At 36.7% G+C, this 24,899-nt stretch overlaps 4 protein-coding genes across 4 annotated transcripts in view; all 4 read left to right on the top strand.

The window, feature by feature from the left end:
* LOC134651374 (uncharacterized) overlaps positions 1–24,899 on the top strand; it is a 222,060-nt gene that overhangs the window by 21,530 nt on the left and 175,631 nt on the right. The window lies entirely within an intron of this gene.
* LOC134651411 (ubiquinone biosynthesis O-methyltransferase, mitochondrial-like) lies at positions 952–7,907 on the top strand. The gene is made up of 6 exons (XM_063506514.1): positions 952–1,220; positions 1,770–1,946; positions 2,726–2,840; positions 3,458–3,592; positions 5,107–5,383; positions 7,717–7,907. The coding sequence occupies exons 1-6, from the start codon at positions 1,174–1,176 to the stop codon at positions 7,845–7,847; spliced, it is 882 nt and encodes a 293-aa protein (XP_063362584.1). The 5' UTR covers positions 952–1,173; the 3' UTR covers positions 7,848–7,907.
* On the top strand, positions 11,969–16,752 carry LOC134651682 (ubiquinone biosynthesis O-methyltransferase, mitochondrial-like). Its single transcript, XM_063506782.1, has 6 exons — positions 11,969–12,018; positions 13,006–13,182; positions 14,266–14,380; positions 15,399–15,533; positions 16,041–16,317; positions 16,622–16,752. Exons 1-6 carry the CDS (start codon positions 11,969–11,971, stop codon positions 16,750–16,752), a joined length of 885 nt encoding a protein of 294 aa, XP_063362852.1.
* Positions 19,859–24,612, top strand: LOC134651558 (uncharacterized). Its single transcript, XM_063506663.1, has 4 exons — positions 19,859–20,089; positions 20,432–20,650; positions 21,283–21,405; positions 24,337–24,612. The coding sequence occupies exons 1-4, from the start codon at positions 19,999–20,001 to the stop codon at positions 24,579–24,581; spliced, it is 678 nt and encodes a 225-aa protein (XP_063362733.1). The 5' UTR covers positions 19,859–19,998; the 3' UTR covers positions 24,582–24,612.

Here is a 24,899-nt window from a genome sequence, read left to right as displayed (position 1 = left end):
TTAAAAGATGGCACAAAAGCCTTGTAGTGACTGTGTGTTAAAGTGGAAGATTCTAGGAAGTGGTTGGCATCTTCAGCGGAGTGGAAGCAGATTGATACCCGATTTCGCCCAATTCTTTTAACCGACCCCTCAACAATATTGGGAAATTCCCTTTTTCGCGTTTGCAGGAAACGCCCAAAGGTCACTGGGTGTAGAGTTGTTCCCGAATCTAAAGCCGCTTCTATTTTTTGAACGTATACCAAAAAAGGACTCATTTTAATCAGCCCCACTGCAGCTCAGGGCTATAACCGCGAAAATCGAAGTTCGCAAATAGCGGGCATTTTTCTCTGTCACTCTTATTACGCCTTCATTGGAGTAAAAGAGAAAGATCCCCGCAATTTGCGAATTTCGGTTTTCCCGGTAGCCCCTCAGAGGAGAGTCAAATCCCGCCAGGACAACTATCGATGGCGCAGTCTTCAGTGTTTACTCCGCCGGCTCATTTAATAGACTCGCAAGAAAATAAAACCCCCTCTCAGTCCCCTTCCACCCCTCTTACCCCAATTGGACGCACTAAATACCATGGTTGCAATGGCTGGAGATTATTAGGCTCGCGTCATAGGCGGATTAGACTCTCGCGCGAGCCACGAGACGAGCCGCGAGCCGCGCCACGAGACGCGAGTGTAAGCGGTGGGCTCGCGGCTCGTCTCGTGGCTCGCAAGCTCGTCGAGCTAATATAATTTAAACACTAACGGCACGGCATAAGGTTTATAACCGAATGACAAGCCGAACGCGAGTGTAAGCGGTGGACTCGCGTCTCGTGGCGCGGCTCGCGGCTCGTCTCGTGGCTCGCGCGAAAGTCTAATCCGCGTATCAGGTTATCAACTTGACAGGTTGACACTGACATTGACGTTTTAGTCAAACACTCGCGTCAAATCTTCAAATTCGTATTGTTCGCCGAGTTAAGCTAGAAATAGTATTTAGTAGTCTTTTAGCAAAGATATAAATATTGTGAAACGAAAATATTTAAATAAGTGCCTGCAAAATATTATTTACCAGTGTGAATCTGGAATTAAGTACCGTTTTTCGCGAACTTAAAGGCGATTAAAAATTACCACCAGCACATACGAATTTGTGCTTTGAAAACTATGAAATATCGTTATTGTAAACAAAAATAAGGAATCGTTATCAGTCAAGATGTCTTCGCTTCAATTTCGTGCTAGCAAAAATATTTTTTGCTCATTGTAAGTACTGTTAGAACATTGCTAAGATTTTAGTATTTTGCTGGTTTGGTTATCGCTATAGTTCGTTTTTTTAGCATTAGAAAGAAGGTAAGCGATCTTGACATGTCTTTTAATTGAAAAACGCTGTTTAAAAATCAGTAACTTATACTTATGAAAGCAGAAGAATATAAATGATCGTATTAGATTCATAATTGTTACATATTTGCCGTGACTTATTTTTAAAACATGTTTTTCAATAGACACATCAAGATTGTTTACCTTTTTTCTAATGCTAAAAAAACGAAGTATAGTTCGATTAGTTTACAAATAAATTAATTCTCTACTACTGCCCGTGACTTCGTCTGTGTCGGATTATGATGGTAATTGAAAACCCTACGGGATAATCCTACGTCCTTCCTCGGGCCTCAAAATCCATACGAAATTTCATCTAAATAAGTACAGTGGTTTAAGTGTGAAGAGGTTACAGACAGCATGTGTCATTAGCAAGCAAACATCAAAGGCAAAGAAACTTATGTTAATGAAATAAATGTATTGTAATTTTATTTTCAGAAGATTAAGGACACCAAAAACTCGCACACTGGGATATGCAACATCATTAGCCAGAAAAGAGAGTGAGGAGAAATCAACTGTTAATGCCGGAGATATCAAACTGCATGCCAAGTTAAGGGACCAATGGTGGGACCCCAATGGACCCATGAAACCATTACATGCTTTCAATATGATTAGGCAAGTCATCATCATCTTTCTTGCGTTCTCCCGGCGTTTTGCCACGGCTTATGGGAGCCTGAGGTCAGTTTGGCAACTAATCCCGAGAATTAGCGTAGCACTAGTTTTTACGTAAGTGAAGTACTGCCATCTCTCCTTCCAACCCTTATTGGGATTAGTCTGGTTTCCTCACGTTGTTTTCTTTCACCGAAAAGCGCCTGGTAAATATCAAATGATATTTTGTACATAAGTACCTAAAAACTCATTGGTACAAGCTGGGGTTGGAACCCGCAACCTCCGGATTACAAGTCTCATGCTCTTAACGCTAGTCCACCAGCTCTTCAATATGATGAGGCAAGTATTGATTAGGTACTTATTAAGATACAGGCAGTGCTAAATTGCTGAAAGTAAGTAGGACCTTGAAATTTTCTCAAAGTATTCAAATAACAAATCTTCCATGAGATACAGACATATTAGATTATTAAAACGGTTCACTTACATATTTTAAGTCCACTATTGCTTAACATGTTTATAATGAATTTGTAGGATTCAGTGCAGATGAACCTTTAGCAAATGACATAATGATTGTTGTGTGCAACCCATCGTTGGACAATAATGCTCGCCTGATTGTTGGAACTGCTAGATTTTGTATGGGAAATAATAAAAGCTATGTGTCAAATGCATCCCCTTTGTAATCCCGCGTTCGCTTGAGTAACTAATTGCCAGATTACTGGATGTGCGGATTAATGAGCGCCGGAATACCGAACGCCTACTGTATACTTGTTTTTTTTTTGTTACAGAGTGCCATTTGTAAGAGACGGCTTAGTACACTCTCCACCAGATCAGAGAACCAGTACACCTCTCTTGGGAAAGAAGATCTTAGACATTGGGTGTGGAGGAGGAATTCTTTCAATGGTATGTTCAGGAGTACCCATCCATTTATTACCCACATAAAACATTTTAAGGTTCTTTAATGCCATTATAAACATGATTATTTCGTTTACATAATCTTCACTTCAGCCTAATCATGTTAGGTACTAATTTTATTTTAGAATAAAAGAAAAAAAAAATCTTATTTTTGTATCATTAAGGCTATTTTTAGTTTTTCTAAAAATAAGTTAAGTACAGATATTTCAAAGTAAGCTTGACATACAGTTATAATTTATAATCCATTTGATTTACAATTTTACTGTAATTAAAGTTAATATTTAAATAAAACATGTAAATCATAAGTATTATAGATAGACTTTATCATTATTACTACAAGGTAAAAAAACTATAAGTTATTCAAATTGTTGTATGATAGGTAGTTTCCGGTTCCAAGTTATTTTAAATTTGTCTATTGTTTGCCTAATAGAAAAAAGTGATTGACTAAACATTTTGTTTTTTATTTTCCATTGTACTAATAGGTACCTACAGAATAAATGCTGTAGTTTCAAATAAAACCAAGCAAAATTAATACAAAAAGTCCTAAATTTATTACAGGCAGTTCGTTTGTATAAATTTTAAATTCAGTTTTAACCACATTGCAGCCATTAGCTAAACTAGGCGCCGAGGTGACTGGCGTCGACGCCAGTAAGGAGCTGATAGAAATGGCCCAAGAGCACAGCCAGACGCACCCCCCTGCACCTGGAAAACTGCCCACATATATATGCACGTCGATTGAGGTAAACCAAAGAACGAGAAAACCATAAAAGCCTCTACTAGAGCTCAAAAATTACCGCACGTATTAAGCCGCAAGCGACTCAATTCAAGTAAAACCGCACGTGCTACTACCTACAAAAGGGTCAGTCATTGGCGTATTTGGCGTACAATTGTAATTGGCACCTGAGCGCGTGCTAGTCCAACGCTCAAAAAACCAGTGTACGTGCGTTCTTCGATAACGCGCCTTTGTTACGCATCTCGATGACACATTTTAGACTGGTTCTATTTCTATAACGCTCGACTCGTCGGCATTCAATAACAGTAGAGGGACCACACAAGAAATCGCAAATTATTTTTCTATTCGATCATTTTGAGCCTTATTGCAATCTCCATGGGTAATTCAGTAACCGGTTAAAACAGCCCAACTATTTTTTTATGCAGGTATGTAGCACGTGCGGCTACACTTACCTTACTTCTGTCGTCTGACAAGGAGTTATCCCTTAGGGGCCAGCTTGAAAACTTAACGACAATACCTAGAATTTTATTTAGCTAATCAAAACTTTTAGTGACCAATCACAACTCCGCTCCAATACAGTCGAAGTAATGCGTTTTAAAACGACTTGCTTAAATTATATGAAAAACTTACAAAGAAAATAGCGAGTAGAAGTTTTATTTCTACCGTTTATTTAAACCAGAGTTCGTGTTTCTCATAAACATTTTAACGTTACGTAATGAGACCGTCTGTTCCGTTAGGAAACGAGCCTATTGGAGGAGCGCCAAGAATAGACAGGTTAACCCTCTTTTCTCTGAGCCAAACAATATATTTTGTTTTGCGGTGGAAAGAGAACTAGAACAATGTGGAAGCTTATTTACTGCCTCGTGTGAACAGATAATCGTTACAAATACATAAAATTTAAACAGAAAACAAATAGCAATAGCTGGTTTGCTTTGACATAGGCTGAATAGAAACAATTCATGCTAGTTATAACAATTCATTATAGTTATGTAAGCCTCTGACAGTAAAATAAACCACGGCCGTTGTAAGACTTGTATTGTAATTCTTGTACGAGTACACATCTGGGTTTTGACTATAGTTGAGTGGTTTTCCTTCTGCCGCTGACATAGATGGCGCCGTTTCCGCGCACGGAACGACGCAATTCGGAGCTATAATTATCTTTATTCGCTGTTTGTTTAAATGGCAGCAACATAGAAGGTTCAAATTCCTTTGACTATAATTTAAAGTAAGACGCGCTTCGGTAACCGTACATTGTATTTGTGTGGTTCACTGTCTTTATATAGTTTGAATTATCTCAGATCTCCAAAAACAATGACCACCCTGATTGTTTTCTGAATGAGCTGTCACATGAATTTGAACCTTAATATACTAACTATCACGATAGTTGCAATTTAAACGACATGGTTACTTTGGCACGTGCTGTAGACCGCTTTTAAAAGAAACTTTTGTTTATAGGGCCGGAGGACGAAATAATCATCTGAGATAATTCATACTATAACGTAATGTTTTTTTTTTAATCAGGAACACGCAAAAGATAATGCCAACGTCTACGACGGAGTAGTGGCTTCGGAAATTATAGAACACATCGAAAATGACAAAAAGGAATTGTTCGTCAAATCCTGCATACACACGCTGAAGCCGGGCGGAAGGATTTTCTTCACGACTCCTACAAGAACTAGGTTGACACAGTTCACAGCGATATGCTTAGCGGAGAATGTGCTGAAGGCTATACCGAAGGGAACACACCAGTATGAGAAGTTCACTACGCCGAACGAAATGACGTTGTTATTAGAGAGAAGTGAGTACAGTTCAGTCTAACTAGTAATTTAGTGTCCGACCGATGTTTCGGTTTCGGCTGGTTTAGACAAAAAATCATGTTTTGGCCAAAAAACTGCTGAACCATTCGGCCGGGCCGAAACTTAGAAAGGTACACGTTGGATAACATCCGCCTATAGTTTTGCTATAATGATATAAAGTAGGTATAAAGCGCTGGCTGCTGGTGGGACTTATTATTATTACGACCCTATTGTGTCCTACTGCTGGGCCTTCCCCTATTCCGTTCGTTGCGTGATTTTAAACCGAATAACGTCAAAAATATTAGTCAGCTAGATAGTGTCTCTTTTTGTCGGTTGTTGTAGTTCAGGGGTCGTCAAACTTTTAAAAATATGAGTTATCCGCATCCCGTGTAACTAAAGCTGCCGTAATCCAACGCTTATTATCCCAGCTGCAGCTAGGATATTCTGAAAAAATCCTTTGCTTTGCTTTGCTTTGTCAGGATGATACGCCAGCACCAGCAATAAGAAAGATGTCATCTTTGCTGTTGCCTCTTGACTCTGTATTATTTGCTAACTAGCTTCAACCACAGTCAAAACAAAATAGTACCTATTAGCTCGTGAAATAAATAAATAGACTTATATCGACCAGGATATGAACCGTGATTAGGGGAGCGGGGGGTAATTGGAGCCTACTAAGGAAAATTGTTAATAAAAACGACATATGTTTAAATTATAATATATTTCAAGTATGAACATAAACCTTGTTTATTTGAGTATCAGATAATCACGTTTTCAACCTGCTAAAGATATGCTTTTTGGAAAAATAAATCAAAATATAAAAAAAGTCATTCGCTCTCATTACCCCACACTTCGGGAAATGAGAGCCTAATAAATTTTCATAAGGGTAATGAGAGCCATAATTTAGAATCTTGCTGGATATAATTTTTACTATAACTAAATCAGCAAAACCTTACTTTGCTAATAAAGATAAATCTTTAGATCCTTCAGATCTTTAGATAGATCTTTAGATAAATCCTAGGCTCCCATTACCTGCTTACCTCCATTTTGATAAATAATTACATAAATATTTTAATCAGCTTTCTATCAGAATCGATTGAATGGCACTTGATAGATGATTAATTTACAATTAGTACAAACTTGTTCACCAATATCATATTTCCATGCTTGTCTCGTCGCTGACAATCTGAACTTTTTTATAAGCACGGAACGAAAAACAAACAACCGTCTCCTGCGACTCAATGCTGCACACCAACGAGTCGGCCGCGTTACACGAACATTCCCGAAGGTCGACGAACACGCCCGAGTGGTCACTCGTGCGCCAATAGGGGTAGTTTTCGGTAAAATACCATCGCTCTCATTACCCGATGGCTCTCATTACCCCCCGTTCCCCTACCTTATGTATTGTTTTCGAGCTCCCGATATTTCGACGCAGTTACATGCATCTAGTTCACGGGTATAATCTAGTGAAACTAACCGTGACCACAAGTTTTAGGGCTCTCAATGTGCCACAAATACTTAATATTTTTAGTGTTCTAAGAAGCCCATAGTTCCTCTTACCCCACCTGACCTTAGACAAATCAAAACATTACCTATATAATACATAGGTACCCAACTTTCGCGTGCCGTTGCGAGCAACAGGTGTAGTTACAGCTGCACGTACTACTTGACCAGGGGCGAGTCCCAACGCTGCGCCAGCGCAATTCGGCTTGTCTTAAGAGCCAACAGGAGTGGTCATTTCTCCATACAAACGTACTCGACTGTTTCCTCCGTGGGTTTTGAAGCTAGAGCAATGATTTTTTTACAACACAGATTAATATTGTCAATATCTGTGTCGGACCGTTTTCCTTTTTTTTATATTTTTGTTTTTTAAGGCCCTTCAAAAATGGCCAAAATAGCCTAATTGACTATGCCTCAATGAGAGGCGTGGTATTCAAAACTGATATCAATTAGCCAAAAAAGCAAAACGGTCCGACACAGAAAATTTCATAATCATTTAGATTTCCAAATTTGGTTACGATTGGTTAAGTTTTGGAGGAGGAAACAGTCGAGTACGAAACTTCGATTTTTGAGATTTTTACGCAGGATTTTTCGCCTTGTCCTTATCGCACTAGTTTTAGGAGCCGCTTCCGTTAGCGAGACGGGTATATTCACCTAAAATATTGAAATCTCAGCTCCTGTTTCGTCTTAATTATGCGAGTGTCATTAACACACACACACACACACACACACACATACCTACATACATATACAACATACGTACATAAAAGTAAGATATAATTTATGACAATTAGAAACCAAAGCATAGTTTTTTTTTTAGCTGTGACTTTATTTCCAGACGGTTGCCACGTGGAAGCGGTCCTCGGCAGCTTCTACAACATACTCCAAAACAAGTGGCATTGGATCAGTTCCACCACCTTATTCTTTGCTCTGCAAGCCATTAAACTAGATGAATCCTTACCGAGATAACCAACGCAACATGAATGTTCTCATACTTTCTAGTCGTATAATATATGAAACGAATGAAATGATCCTATGTTTTTATTTTGAACTTGAAGTCCAATAGGGTTAGGTTAGGTTAATAGTACCTACTTATTTTTATTTATTTATTTATTTATATGAGCCTAGAGTGTCCCACTGCTGGGCAAAGGCCTCCCTCCTCCCTTTCCACGTATCCCGGTCTTGACCCGTCTCCCACCAGTTCCTGTCAAAGGCGGTAAGGTCATCTCGCCAACGCCGTCGAGGTTTGCCGCGACATTAGTATTACAATTAATTAAGGTCAGGTGGGGTAGGTGCACACATACCTACTTTATTTTTCTCGACGTAAGAGAAACCGTATGAGAAAAGTCATTCTAAAAGTTAATTTTATTTATGAATTAGCTTTATTTAATTTAGTTTTTAATATATTTAAGTATCTCTGTTTATTTTCCCCTGTATCTACCTTTCCCCCATAGTTCCCCTTACCCCACCTGACCCTAGACAAATCAAAACGTTACCTGCATAACACATAACTTTCGCAACGGAACATAGCAACAGTTGAGTGTAAAATGTCATTCTGATTCTATGGAACTTGCTAACTATGTAAACAAAAGTCACTAGTAAATTGAGTGTTCAGAGTCAATTTTAATATGGCGGTTTGTTTACAAGTAAGGTACACGTTCTGGTGCTCGACGCGGCCCCAGTACATGTCATCTTGAAACTAAGTCATTGTCAATAGAGGTGACCGCAGGGTGTGACCTATTGGGCATTAGCATGTCGAGCACTAGTACGTTTACCTTAGTTAGCAAGTTCCATAGAATGACATTTTAGCTGCACGTACTACTTGACCAGGGGCGAGTCCCAACGCTGCGCTAGCGTACTTAGGATTTAGGATGCAGTTCGGGCGGGTGAGTGACGCGTATCGATTTCTCATGATGGCAAAAAAAAAGTCTGAGCCTCGGCAAACATCGCAGAGCTTATGTGTTTTATGTTTGAGCTGATGGCCAACTTGCCAAATATTCAATTAATCTTATTGTTAAGAGGGAAGTAAGTATGCACGTAACAGTCACCTGTACACAGCGAGGGCCGCAAAATTATCTGACCCGATCTTATTTGTAGAGCCATAAGAGCGTGTCACATATTTTTGCGGCCTTCGAAGAGTTAACATATTATTGCAGGTGACTGTACTCATCCATACAAAAAGAGAAAAAAATGTTTTTCCACTTCCAAATATGTTCTATTCTCTCTATGAGTTTTTAGTATATTATTGAAGCAGTGAAAAACTAGGTTTATAGGTTTTGCGTTTTATAGGTAGGTACCTACATAGGTACTTATTTAGTAATAAGGAAAAAAGTTTTTTTTTTTAAAGCTAACCCTATATGTTAAGATTTCGTTATTGGAAACCGTTTTCTCCCGAAATGGAAATTGTATAAAAAACACCTACTTTTTCTCAGTAGCTATACTTCCCTCATGCTAGCATATAGATTGTGTACCTACATAACAAGGGAGCAAAATGATATATTTACGGCGTGGGAGTAGGTACATTGATCCCTGAATGAAGCGAAGAATTCTATAATTGAATCCTGAGCGTAGTGAGGAATTCAAGACGCCCAAGGTGGAAATTATTTTGCTATTAAGTATGTGATCTGCTTTTCACATCACCTATGAGGAAATTACTTGTATAATGGTTTCAATACATTACTTAAGCATTATACATAGTTATCTGCTAACTAAAAGTAGATACAGCTAATATGTACCGTGGCACATAATATATTTTCTAAGACAGCAGCAAACACCTAAAATGAATATCAAGTGTATTATTTTTGTAGATTTGCTGGGAACACATTAGCTCATACCCTTGGAACCAAAAGCTTCGGAAGTACCTACACTATGAAGACTGGTATTAATATCACTTATTATATTCATTAGTATAATGTAAAGTTTTTGATTTAAGCGAAATATTTACAAATTTATACACAATTACAGAACCGCATGCGCATATATGCTTTTGTGAAACATTTGTAGGTACAAAACTTTTTAAATATAAACTTTTTAAATTGCACAGACAAGATGGCTGCGTTTAAGGAGACCTAAAATGACAAAATGAAAAATAAATAATATTAAAATAATTGTTTTAAAGATTTATGTAAATACTACGCTATTTTATTTATTACGCTATTAATTAATTTAAAATACACTAATTACATTTATTTTTTTATAATTATGACAAAATATTATTTATTAAGTCAGAAAAATAGTACAGGTACCTACGTAATCGATTATAAAGAAATGTAATCGATGATGTATATCCTGATTTCATATTTCATTGTGTTCATATTTTATACTGGCAATAAAATGTCCTTGAACAGAAAATTGCGACGTAGATCCCTCCTAGCAGGGAAGAAAAAGCCCAATTCCGAATAGGTGATGTGAAAATAGTATTTTAGTAAGAAAGCAAAGAAATATACTGAAACGAAAATATTTAAATAAGGTAAAGGGCCCCTGTTTCGGCAGATTAAGGCTCTTGAGAGTTTGTATATATTTTTTAAATATTACTAAGCATATCAATACCTTGACAGCTTTTGAGTAAGTTATATATTATTAGTTCTTTGTTAATAATTTAATGTATAAACTATAGGGTTTTAGTTGAAACTTTTTTTATATGATTTTTTTCATGAACCTCTTATTTGGCTCCCATTTCGTGATACATATTTAGCTCAGCTCCTAAGTTCGTGAATTCGTGTCCCGTTTCGGAATAGTTTTCTTAGAGTAATTGGTGATAATTTGCTGATAATCATTTTAAATATTTAACGGTCTTACCTACTTACGAGTAATTGTAAGGTCAAATTAAAAATAATATTTTAAAAAATGTTAAATTAAGAGCTAGCTTAAAGTTTTTTGTACTCGTCGACTTTAATGGTTGAATTAAGACTTCGTAAACCATATGGGTACTTTAATACTTGATTAAAAGCCAAACTATATAAATAAAAATACTAAAAATAAATATTAACTATAATAACATTAAAATTTAAACATACACAAAAATAAATTAAATAAATTGAATTATAAATAAAATTGTGCTAGTAGTTAATATGAGAATATACGTGGAATATAGTGAATATATCTTAAAATTATAACTCGGGTCACATTCAAACTCCTTTTTCCTTTTCCTTCCTACCTATAAGCTTAACAAGTGAGAGCGCGCACCTTACGCCTAAAAAAAGTGCACGCATACAACACAGCTGTTCGCGGCCGTCTGACAGTTTCGACCGTCGTATCGTATTACTCTCAGTGTAATCACTAAAATATTGGTTATTATTTTATTGAAGAGATTAAATAATACAGATTTTTCATATGTATAATTTGAATAATAGTTATTTGTTTTACAAGGGGGCAAAGTTGTTAACCTCTCGTGCTAATTTAATCGATAGTACCCGAGCAAAATAGAACCACGAGCGTAGCGAGTGGTACGATAAAAACCGGACAAGTGCGAGTCGGACTCGCCCACCGAGGGTTCCGTACTTTTTGTATTTGTTAATTGTTATAGCGGCCACAGAAATACATCATCTGTGGAAATTTCAATTGAACCGTGATAGCTAATAGGTTCATGAGATACAGCCTGGTGACAGACAGACGGACAGTGGAGTCTTAGTAATAGGGTTCCGTATTTACCCTTTGGGTACGGAACCCTAAAAATGGAATCGTGAGCGTTGCGAGGGTTTCAAGGCACGAGGTTCAAACAAATTCTGCCACCGTCTGAAACACAACATTTTTCACCACACCAACACAAGACAAATTTTAAAATATCATCAAACAAAATCAAAGCAAATCTATTTAAAATGAATGTTTTTAAATATTTATCATTTAAAAGTCAATTCTACCAGCAAACATAGGAAAACAACTCAAAATTTGTAAGTATTTGATTAGGTGCTATGCCTCACATCACATGTGAATAAAATGTAACTTTCTTATCCGTTTTTGAACAATCAAGAGAGCCTTTATCTGCTGGTCTAATAATTACCATCAGCACATAGGTACGAATTTGTGCTTTGATAACTATGACTTATCGTTATTGTACCTAAACGAAAATAAAGGAATCATTATCAGCCAAGATGTCTGCGCTTCAATTTGTGCGTGCTAGCAAAAATATGTTTTGCTCATTGTAAGTACTGATAGAACATTACTACGATTTTGGGATGTTGTTGGTTTGGTTATCGGTTACATTACAAATTAATTAATTCTGCACTACTGCCCGCGACTTCATCTGCCATCGGATGATGATGGTTGTAATTGAAACACACTATCCTACGGCCTTCCTCGGCTCGTAAACTAATAAGTAAAGCTCTATACGAAATTTCATCTAAATAGGTACAGTGGATTAAATGTGAAGAGGTTAAAGATAGACAGACAGTTACTTTCACATGCCATTAGTAACAAGCACCATATAGTTACAGTCACCAGTAATAATATGTTACACAACGAAGACCGCAAAAATATCTGACTCAATCTTATTTGTAGAGCCATAAGAGCGTGTCACATATTGTTGCGGCCTTCGAAGAGTAACATATACTTGGTCAACCAGATCTTGACAGTAGAAAAAGGCGGCAAATTTGAAAAATGTAGGCGCGAAGGGATATCGTCCCATAGAAAATTTGAATTTCGCGCCTTTTTTTACTGACAAGATTTGGTTGACCAGCTATATTATTGCAGGTAACTGCACCCTGTAAGCATTTGCATGTCTAGTTGTCTACCTACAAACTTATTATGTTACTGTAGCTTCTGAACTAAATATGCAATGAAGTGAAAAGAAAATATTCACAATATTTTTATAACAAAATCTGAACCCGCTCTTCATCATCATCATTTGCTTTGGGGTCAGCACACTTTTTGTTCCTTAGTGTTGCTCGTCACCTTATCATTCATATCCTGTACCTATCTACAGCCTAAGTATAATTATGCTCTCCTTTCTCTTTTCTTAATCTAAACCTACAAGAATAAACTTAAAACCTGTTTCATGGTTTATTCATTCATAAATTCATAATACACCTTGTAAAATTATGATTCTCAATTTGACTTGTAAATTACTATACAACAAAGGCAAGCTAAAAACTTATGTTAATGAAATAAATGTATTGTCAATTTTTTTCAGAAGATTAAGGACACCACAAACTCGCACACTGGGGTATGCAACATCATTAGCCAAAAAAGAAAGTGAGGAGAAATCAACTGTTAATGCTGACGATGTCAAACAGCATGCCAAGTTAAGGTACCAATGGTGGGACCCCAACGGACCCATGAAAGTATTACATGCTTTCAATATGATTAGGCAAGTATTGATTAGGTACCTACTTATTACGATACTGACAGGCATTGCTGAATTGCTGAAAGCTTCAAATAACAAAACTTCCGTGAGATACAGACATAATAAATACTTATAAATATGTTTGCGATACCCTACCAGGGTCCATGTGCCTATGTATTGGGCCCCATACATTCCACGGCTCTTCTCTTTTCGCACAGACTCTACATACATTGCTGGGGTATAGCTTTTTGTATTTTTTTACACTTAATACCTACGTAGGTATAGATTTTTTTCACCTCAGCAGCTCGAACAAGGGTACTTTGCTACTTAAAAACAGTGAGCAAAATCGCATTTTGCTCACTGAGTGGGACAAAATGAGCAAAATGCGATTTTGCTCACTGTTTTTAAGTAGCAAAGTACCCTTGTTCGAGCTGCTCAGGTGAAAATTAAATTGTTGGTATATCTTAAGAAAACATGAGTGAATAGAGGTAAGTAATGAAGAAGGAATACATTTGTCGGGTTCTCTAATATGTTCTCACTGCTGAGGTGAAAAATGTTGTGTACTACACGAGATCAAAGTTATTTACATCTCGTGCGCTTTTGAGTCCCTTACTACGCTCAAGATTCTAAATTAGATTCACTCGCTACGCTCGTGAATCTATTATAGAATCTTTCGCTTGCACGGGACTCAAAATAAGCACTCGAAGAAATATCAAACTTTGATCTCTTGTTGTACAAATAACTATTTCTTTATTTATTTTGAAAAAATTAAAAAAATTGTGTTGTTGATTGATCAAGAGTATTTCTTTAATTTTTACAAGCTTTCATTTAACTAGCCCTATAAAAAATGTTTTTTTATTTGCCATTTTAATTTTCTAAATTATTCGAAAAATGTATGAATAGCCCTTTAACCCCTCATTTCCCAGGACCTCTCAAATCCATACAATTCCGACTCCTATTGGAGCCACTGGGATCTGAGAGGTTAAGCTAGGCTCGGAAGGTCTACAGCACACGCAGCAACTTTATAATTAAGCGTTCGCCTGAGTGGGATTGGTGAGCGCCGGAATACCGAGCACTTACTGTATACTTAGGTTTTTTTTGTTACAGAGTGCCATTTGTAAGAGACGGCTTAGTACACTCTCCACCAGATCAGAGAACCAGTACACCTCTCTTAGGCAAGAAAATCTTAGATATTGGGTGTGGGGGAGGAATTCTTTCAATGGTATGTTCAGGTGTATGTACCCATTCATTTATTACAAAAACTAAACATAATAGGTAAGTAACTTAAATCATATTGTATTAAGTTTTTTGTAAATTATTCAGTGTTGTATGTTGTATGATAGGTATTTTCCGTCCTCAGTTAGGTATATATTAGTTGTCTATTATCTGCCTAATAGAAAAAAGTGATTGACTAAACATTTTGTTTTTTATTTTCCATTGTACAGTCACCACACGGGATTGTTCTGCCATTTAGGGTTCTTGCTCAATTGGAAATTCTATAGAGTAAGTATTGAACAACCAATTTACCGGACCGTAAATGGCGCAACAATTGCGGAGCGTGATGGTACTAATATACACAATAAAAAAAGCGACCAAGTGCGAGTCGGACTCGCCCATGAAGGGTTCCGTATTTAGGGTATTAAAAAAAAGACTACTTACTTGATCTCGTTCAAACCAATTTTCTTTCTTCGGTGGAAGTTTGCATCATATATTTTTTTTTAGTTTTATCATTCTCTTATTTTAGAAGTTACAGCGGGGGGGACGCACATTTTACCACTTTGGAAGCGTCTCTCGCGCAAACTATTCAGTGTAGAAAAAAATGATATTAGAAACCTCAATATCACTTTTGAAGACCTATCCATAGATACCCCACACGTACCTACCTATGGGTTTGATGAAAAAAAATGTTGAGTTTCAGTTCTAAGTATGGGGAACCCCCAAAATTTATTGTTTTTTTTTTTTCTATTTTTGTGTGAAAATCTTAATGCGGTTCACATAATACATCTACTTACCAAGTTTCAACAGTAGGTATAGTTCTTATAGTTTCGGAAAAAAGTGGCTGTGACATACGGACGGACAGACAGACAGACATGACGAATCCATAAGGGTTCCGTTTTTTGCCATTTGGCTACGGAACCCTAAAAATCCTTAAAATACAATCAAATAAAACTAATTCAAAAAATGCTAAAATTATCTCAGACAGTTCTTTCTATAAATTTTTAAATTTAACTATATTGCAGCCTTTAGCCAAACTAGGCGCTGAGGTGACTGGCGTCGACGCCAGCAAGGAGCTGATAGAAATGGCCCAAGAACACAGCCGGGGGCACCCCCCTGCACCTGGGAAATCCCCCACATATATATACACGTCAATCGAGGTAAACCAAAGTAACTAATGACACCGCACTGGTTGATAAAATGATAACAAATAGTGTAATGCCGCGCAAGACATATTATACCTAGGTACTTAGAATTTTATTTTAGACTAATCATTACTTTTAGAGACCAATCACAACTTTTTAAATTGTTTTGTAATATTTCTTTTGTCATAACACTACGCTATAATTAAATCATCTAATTAATTAATTACAGTTAGGTAACATTCAAAGCAGCTTTGACCGAATTTTTGTTCCCCTTTGTTCCCACTTTGTTTGTTTGTTTGTTGTTGTGTTTTGATCCCACGCAATGAATAATCTGTCACATTAGGACATGTAACCCTCATATTTCTATTATTATTCCATTGCAAGTTTTAGGAAAGCAATAGGTATACAAATCTCGGCAAGAAACGGGGTTGCCGACCGCGTATCTATTATGTCCTATATCTACTTGGCCAGCAACCTTCCGTTCCCCGGCCTAATGTAGTAATGTAGGTACTATGTTATCAGGAACATGCAAAAGATCACGCCAACGTCTACGATGGAATAGTAGCTTCGGAAATAATAGAACACATCGAGAACGACAAAAAGGAATTGTTCGTCAAATCCTGCATACACACGCTGAAGCCGGGCGGAAGGATTTTCTTCACGACTCCTACAAGAACTAGGTTGTCACAGTTCACAACGATATTCTTAGCGGAGACCGTGCTGAAGGCTATACCGAAGGGCACACACCAGTATGAGGAGTTCACCACGCCGAACGAAATGACGTTGTTATTAGAGAGAAGTGAGTACAATTAAGTGTAACATTCAACATAGGGGCCGCTGTTTCGGTTTTGACTGTTTAGACAAAAAAATCATGTTTCGGCCAAATGTCTGCCGAATCTTTCAGGAAGTTACACTTTCGGATAATTTTCGTCTAGTTTTCTAAATATAATATCCTGTTCCTGTGTCCCTTTTTGTCGGTAGTTGTAGTTCAGAGCTCATTAAACTTTAAGAAGATGAGCTAACCGCAACCGATGTAAGAATGTTTTTTTTTAGCTTTTTCTGACAATTATATTCAATTGTTTTTAATTTCTTTTTATTTCCAGACGGTTGCCACGTGGAAGCGGTCCACGGCTGCTTCGTCAACATGCTCCAAAACAAGTGGCATTGGATCAGTTCCACCACCTTATTCTTTGCTCTGCAAGCCATTAAACTAGAAGAATCCTTACCGAGATAACCAACGCAACATTAATGTTCTTACTAACCGAAATATATGTCATAGGTATACCAAGGAATGAATGTTCTTATACTTTCTAGACGTACAATATACTCGTAATATGTATATGAAATGAAATATTTTTTTCACCTCAGCAGCTCGAACAAGGGTACTTTGATTCTTAAAAACAGTGAGCAAAATGCGATTTTGCTCACTGAGTGAGACAAAATGACATTCAAGTGACCTTTATTGTCAAATGTCATTTCAACATGCGGGGTCTAATAAAAGTTCGAAATACTTGGGTTCTCTTATCTCTGTCCCTTTCACACTGTTAGCAAAGAAACAGACAAAAAAAAGTTAAAACGACATTCAACGGTATATTCACGGTTTATAATAGACCCCCGAAAAACTTCAGACCGCATCGTTCCAAACCACGTACGAGTATGAATTCTTAATAATTAATAAATAAAAATAAAGTTTAAGATTTCATAAAACCTGATAAAATACTATATTTTAGGTATTTTATTGTACAATTAAAATAACGAACTCAAAAAATACACAGATCATCACGCAAAATTAATTATTTTACTTTTAAGAATTTCTACCATATTTGACAAATAGTACGTATCCGCAATTCGGACCGTATCTTACAAAGATTTTTTTTGTTGTCAAAGTTGGCGATTGAAGTGTCAGTTAATGTTTGTTATTTCTATATTATTTTACTGGAATTTATTATTACGTTTTGTTTTTGTGTTCCATTGCGGTAATTAAACTTAATTGTTTGTATATCTTAAGAAAACATGAGTGCAGGTATTAAGTGATGAAGAAGGATTACATTTTTCAAGTTGTCTAATAGGTATGTTCTCACTGCGCTGAGGTGAAAAATGTTGTGTACTACACGAGATCAAAGTTATTTACATCTCGTGCGCTTTTGAGTCCCTTACTACGCTCAAGATTCTAAATTAGATTCACTCGCTACGCTCGTGAATCTATTATAGAATCTTTCGCTTGCACGGGACTCAAAATAAGCACTCGAAGAAATATCAAACTTTGATCACTTGTTGTACAAATAACTATATTTTGAACTTGAAGTCCATAAGGGTTAGGTAATGCAATAAATTAATGGAGTAAATAAATAAATAATAACATTTATAGTAATTTCATACTACAAAGCTACCATTAAATTAATGTCAAATCCATACTAATATTATAAATGCGAAAGTGTGTCTGTCTGTCTGTTACCCTTTCACGCTTAAACCGCTGAACCGATTTAGTTGAAATTTGGCATAGAGACACTTTGAGTTCCGGGAAAGAACATAGGATATTTTTTATCCCAGAACTCACCCCTCAAGGGGGTGAAAAGGGGGTGGAACTTTGTATGGGAAATCAATAACCGCTGAACCGATTTAGATGAAACTTGATATGCGGATAGTATGAGCTGTGGGGAGGGATATAGAATAGATTTTATCCCCGAAGTCATCCCTTTAGGGTGTAAAAAGCGGCCAAGTGCGAGTCGGACTCGCCCATGAAGGGTTCCGTATTTAGGCGATTTATGACGTATTAAAAAAAAATTACTTGCTAGATCTCGTTCAAACCAATTTTCGGTGGAAGTTTACATGGTAATGTACCTACATCATATATTTTTAGTTTTATCATTCTCTTATTTTAGAAGTTACAGGGGGGGGACACACACATTTTACCACTTTGGAAGTGTCTCTCGCGCAAACTATTCAGTTTAGAAAAAAATGATATTAGAAACCTCAATATCATTTTTGAAGACCTATCCATAGATACCCCACACGTATGGGTTTGATGAAAAAAAAAATTTTGAGTTTCAGTTCGAAGTATGGGGAACCCCAAAAATTTATTGTTTTTTTTCTATTTTTGTGTGAAAATCTTAATGCGGTTCACAGAATACATCTACTTACCAAGTTTCAACAGTATAGTTCTTATAGTTTCGGAGAAAAGTGGCTGTGACATACGGACGGACAGACAGACGGACAGACAGACAGACAGACATGACGAATCTATAAGGGTTCCGTTTTTTGCCATTTGGCTACGGAACCCTAAAAATGGGGTGAAAATGTATAGAGTGCACCAATTTGGGGATGAAAAGAAGGATGAATAAAAGCAGATTTGTTTAAAAAGTAAGGTACCCAAATTACTTATTCCACGCAGACGCAGTCGCGGGAAAAAGCTAGTATGTTTATATTAATTTAATTTTGTATGATATTGATATAGGCCATGCTGTCCAAAGCCAATGCAAGCATAATACAGCATGTGTACAACTGGTTAACGTTTTCAATTGCATTAACGCTTCGGCCAACACTGCCTGTAACACGGGTGAATAATTAAAACGTAGATTCTACTCCTCAAACAACAAAACTTTTGTTAAACTTTTTGTTATTACAATCCATTTAACTTTATAGTTAGTACTTATTTATAAGCATGTAAATAAATCTACTAACTCTCTTATTGAATGCTGCTTGTATGTAATACCAATGCCAGCAAAATATGTTTCTGTACGGGAATATCTTTCCAATAATAACACCTTGTTATACCATATTTTATGCGAATAAAGAATTTTCATTTCATTTTCATTTTCAATGTATTTACTATAATATAGTAATCTGTATGTTCTCATTTAAGTGAATATGTATTATATTCTTATGGGAATAAATATTTTTAAACTGAAACTGAATAAATTATATATATAATTATAGTGTTAGTATTACAATTAATTAGACAAAACTAAACAACATTACATAACACTTATACAACTTATCTGCTTTGCCTAAAGGTTGACTGGTAGAGAATGCCTTATGGCATTAAGTTCGCCTTTAGTACAGTGCCTTTTAAACTTGACAAAAGGAACAACATAATAAAACACTTTTAATACCCCAGACGGGCCAGACGTAGCATATGACCAGCGCAAACGTAGCAGCGCAGCGTACGTTAACATGCGCCATGCTGTGGAAGACCGATATAGTTATATATGTGAATATTACTGAAAATTACCTTGACGCCCGCTTAGCAACTATTGCTGCTGACTGTACACTATAATGACCCTGGCCCCGTGTAAAACCTTCACGATTCACACTTCTGTCATCGGTCATAGTCGAAAAAAACTTAACAATTGATTATTTCAATCAAAAATCTGTCATGTTATTGAGAAGAAATTGAGGTTATTGTTTATGTTTAACCATTTTAGTAAGAAATTCATGGCAAAAAACACATAAATAACCAATGTGACATTAAACATCAGCCATGTCTTTGACGAAAATCCTGAAGGCGCCTTGCAAACTGTTCAGGAAGGAAAATATATCGTTTCTTATAATTCGTCGATACGATATCGGTCGTATGTACCTGCCATCTACAACTACATAGCACGGCATAAGTTGTATTATTAGTGTCTCGTTCAGAGGGCGAACGCGAATATCAAAATTTTCTTTATTTGCCTAGAGCTCGATCTTGATATCCCTTTTAACGCCACGCCTATTACCTTTAGGCCTGTAGCACATGATTGGCGCGACAGTATCTCGCGGCGAGATAGACTACCCGTCTTTTTTTAACTATGTTAATTAAACAGGGACGGGAGGGACCTACAGTCAGCAAAACTATTAGCTTAGCTCCCCTGGATACAAATATGTATGCAGGGGTGCCACAAAATTGATTTATACATACACCTACCTCTCCTCAGTTCCCAACGACAATCTGCGCTACCTATCAGTAAAACCCTCGGCCTCCATATCGGTTCTGCGGCAGAAAATATGGCACTTGTTAGACCTGCCGGATTTCTGCGAAGAGGTTATAGTTCTCAAGTCGAACGACATCGAGTTACCGTTGACAGAACTACGGAAAGGGAACGATCCTCAAAAACCGTTCATACTTGAGGTGTGGCCGGCGACTAACAAGCAAAGTAAGTAAAGAATTTAGCTTAGAAAGTACGTGTTAATGTTATCCACCTATTGGTAAAAAAGGTAGATATAAAGTACCTATAGTAGGTTCATACGGTATACTTAGTCTTTTTTTAATAAAATTTTCGGTTTAAAGTCTTTCTGGAACCCTAAAGACATAAGGGAGTTCGCTAAAGAGATTCTGGTGATTAGCAGCGGGCTCAGCACGGTTCCATTTTTATCGACTATCACTATGCCCGTCACTTTCGCACTTACATACTTGTTAGAACGTGACAGGCATGGTGATAAACGATAAAAATGCTACCGTGCTACTAGGGCTGGCCAGAGTTCATTTCATCATGAGGTAGGTATTCTGGTTTTACGTCGGTACCTATTTAATAACCTACCAATATATTGTTTGTTCTGTTCCTTACCAATAATATGTAGGTACTTACCCTAACTATTTAATATCGGCTTATCAAAATAGCTGTCGTATTTGGACCTCGAATGGTTAAGTCATGTGTATCATTTAGAAAGAAACATTTCATAGGCAAGTACTTCTACCGATGGGAAAAAATGTAATCTTAGTAGTAGTCAGAGTACTTACCTATATAATCGTAGTTTAGTAATAATGACTGACTCGCATTGTTAACAGCATTCAAACATAACATGTTGACGATGGGTAGCGACATTCGTTCCTTCGCCGCGACGTCCGTTACGGATTGCGACAACAAATCACAAGCAGAGTCGCAACAGGATTTCAAAGACATGGAATCGAGTAAGTCTTCGCTTTGACGTACTAGAGACAAACCAAAGAAAGTCTGCAGCGCAATAATTTGACATCGAATTAAAAAACTACATATGGCAATGTTTTTTAAGCAGTCAGTAAACGTCATGCACTATGGTATGTGTTTGTCAAAATCGTTTAAATATTCATTGTGTTTTGTGATGAACGGAATAAACATGGTGAAACCTTACAAAACCGGCGTGCGGGAGTTACTTTTCCGCATGACAAATAATTTTACACTTGTAAAAAGTCAGCACGAGGTGATTCAAGCTGAAAAACGACAATGTTTACAAAATTTGGAGTTGATGACGGGTAAGTGGAATGAAACATCTTAATACTTCACCATATGTACCTACTTAGATAATATAATATTGGTTTAGACTAAGGTTTCACAGCAAATTGAACACACCTAATAGGTATAGGCATACTTATGAACTTCCTCTAACATTTCGAGAAACTCATTGGTACTAGCCGGGTTTTGAGCTCGAACCCACAACCTCCATGCTTATGCTCACGGCATGGGTACCTACTAGTTAAAGCTAAAATTAATTTTTAATATATGTTTATTGTTTTAATGGTTTATTTCGTTTTTCCGAAAACTTTAGTTCGCAAATTGCGGGCAATTTCTCTGTCAATCTAATTACGCCTTAATGGGAGTAAAAGAGAAAGATGCTCGCATATTGAGAACTTCGGTGTTTGCGGTAGTCCCTCTGTACCTATTTACCGCTGTCGCGGATATTACAAAAGCTTATTAATTTTGATGAAGCCAAATGTCACATTCTCCCAATATTATTTATCAATATTAGTATATGTCTACATATTAATAGTGACATCTATTGTTGGAATGAAATTTATTTTACCATAAAAATTAAGCTGTGCATACAGCTTAATTTTTTCATAGACGGTAAATATGGTAGAAATTTCACAAGTATCAAGACTATTTAATCCATTTTCTGTGGTGTTGTCGCATACTGATTTTTAAAAACTACTTTTAATCTAGCGCTGCAGACTTTCTTTGGTTTGTCTCTACCTATAATGCAAAAGAAACCCTCAGTGTCCACAGATTTTCAATTTTAAACCGGCAACACTGGTTGAAAAGCCTCTCGCCATTGGTCAAGCGCTTGTCAATCTTATGAATGTTGTCACATTAGGTACACCTGTAAACATAACTTATTATATCTCTATGCGGACCAACCTCAGTACCCTACAAAATAGTTTGTGAAATGAAATGGACTTCCACCCTAATTATATAACGTTAGGTACATATTGTACCTTTAACACTTTCATTGCCAAGCGCTCCATTTCCAATACAAAATGAACACACATACCTAAAGTGTCATTCAATAGAACTTGCTAACTATGTAAACAAAAGTTACTATAGTAAATTGACATTCAGTGTCAATTTTAGTTGACCGAAGCGTAGCGAAGGTCTACGTTTTGACTCGAGCATTTTTCTTTTGTATGTCCGGATGTTCTCCTCTACAGGTCGCAATTCTTAACCGATTTTCGTGAAATTTTGTGACCGAATTCTATGACTAAATAAATTTTTTTTGTCGATCCGGCATTTGGAAATTATTTTTCGAAATGGCGGAGTCGTGATAGCTCCCGCCTAAACAAATAGTCATATTGGTATCATAAGAGTTTTTTCTTTTTGAGATATGTTTATAGATTAAATGGGCAAAAATTCAGAAAATTTGTATCGCTGGTTTTGGCGGTATTTAGATGTTTAGTTTTTATTTGAGAATGAGTAGCTAAATTTCGTCAGCTTTGGTAAGAACTATAATGGCGTATTTTGCAAACGTTCGCTTTTCTTGTTTGCATCGGCAGGTCCCTGGTTCCATCCCCAGTAATTGTATACTGCTTCATAACTTTTTGTATTTTTTTATACTTAAATTTTGTATAGTTGTTTCTTATTTTATTTAGTTTTTTTGAAAAAATTAAAAATTTCGTATTTTTTATTTATCAAGCGCGGGTTAAGCGTATTCGTTTAATTTTTGTTTGTAGCTTTATGTAGTTTTTATATTTTTGTTTATATTACATGTACTATACCTATATTTTAATAAATATTTTTGCCATACATTTATTCAGTTTTAAGCTCTGCTCGCGAGGTCTACAGCTCACAGAGCCACTAGTATAGCGGTTTGTTTACATACATAGTTAGCAAGTTCTATTGAATGACACTTTAGATAGGTACGTGTTCTTGGCAGTGAATGTGTAAAAAAATTATAAATAGCAAGTATCAGTAGGTAATGTAAAAATAAGTAGTTATGTATAAGATTTTAAGATGTCAACATTTTGGATTCCGCGGGCCTATAAATCCCAGTCTTTTGATAGGCTTGCGTGGGGATATAGATCCAACACGTAAAGGCCCTTTGGAGAGCTTCAATGTCATGTAGAACACCTGCTGGAACCCGTTCACAGGCGCTACAATAGACACCCATGAACCGGTCGCAGCAGGCATTGAGACTATTGTAGAGAAAATGAACAGTATAGTTTGTAGCTTTCTAATAGACCCCGAAGGCTAATCCTATTGTCTATTGTTAAGAAAAACCGCTCGTGCCACGTGCCACAACCACCTGCATAAAAAATCGGTACTTCGGTTACTGAGTGCCGGCGAGTCGAACGCTACAGAACCAGTCTAAAATGTGTCATCGAGATGCGTAACAAAGGCGCGTTATCGGAGAGCGCACCTACACTGGTTTTTTGAGCGTTGGACTAGCCCGCGCTCAGGTGCCAAATAGAATAATTAGGACCCTTTTTTGCAGGTAAGTAGCACGTGCAGTTTTACTGAACAATAGACAATAGGATAAGCCTTCAGGGTCTACTAGAAAGCTACAAACTATATATCGGTCTATGAGTACGCTTGGGTGGACAATGAGACTGGGCTATTATTATAAATTACCTATTTATTATCTTTTTCAGCCCAAACCGTGCCGGCACCTACTAAAGAAGTCAATAAATTACGACAAAAGTGTTTTATGAACACCTTGCCACCGGAATACAAGAGCTCCGAGCTTTCTTGCAAGATTTCCTCAACGTCCTTATTATTCAAACTACCCAGTCGAAGGAATCGAGAAAACTTCGGAATTATCTTACTCAAGCTTCAAGACGACCTGATGGCTCTAAGCGAGAAATTGTCCACTTTAGAGGATAAAATTAAACCTTAGTTACATTGTGTTGTGAAATAAACATGTTACTGTCAAAAAATGTTTTTGACCCACACTTTTATTGCTGACTGTACTTCTCATTTGTACGCCTATCGTCATTCGATATGTTTGTATTTTTCCATCAAGGAGTTCCGTTTGCTACCTTCCTACTACATCATCAGATTAGCTCCATGGTAGCATATTATTGTATTGCCATGTGTATTTAAAGAGTAGGTATACCTACTCCAAATGTTTCTGAATCACTTGAATCAGATATCAAGAAGTGGTTCATTTTTATAAAGTTACATCATACGCAGAAAAGCCAAAGGAAAGTGCGTA

The sequence above is a fragment of the Cydia amplana genome, chromosome 10 (assembly GCF_948474715.1).
Source record: "Cydia amplana chromosome 10, ilCydAmpl1.1, whole genome shotgun sequence".
NCBI classification, from domain to species: domain Eukaryota; kingdom Metazoa; phylum Arthropoda; class Insecta; order Lepidoptera; family Tortricidae; genus Cydia; species Cydia amplana.
This window is presented reverse-complemented; position numbering and strand designations above follow the sequence as displayed.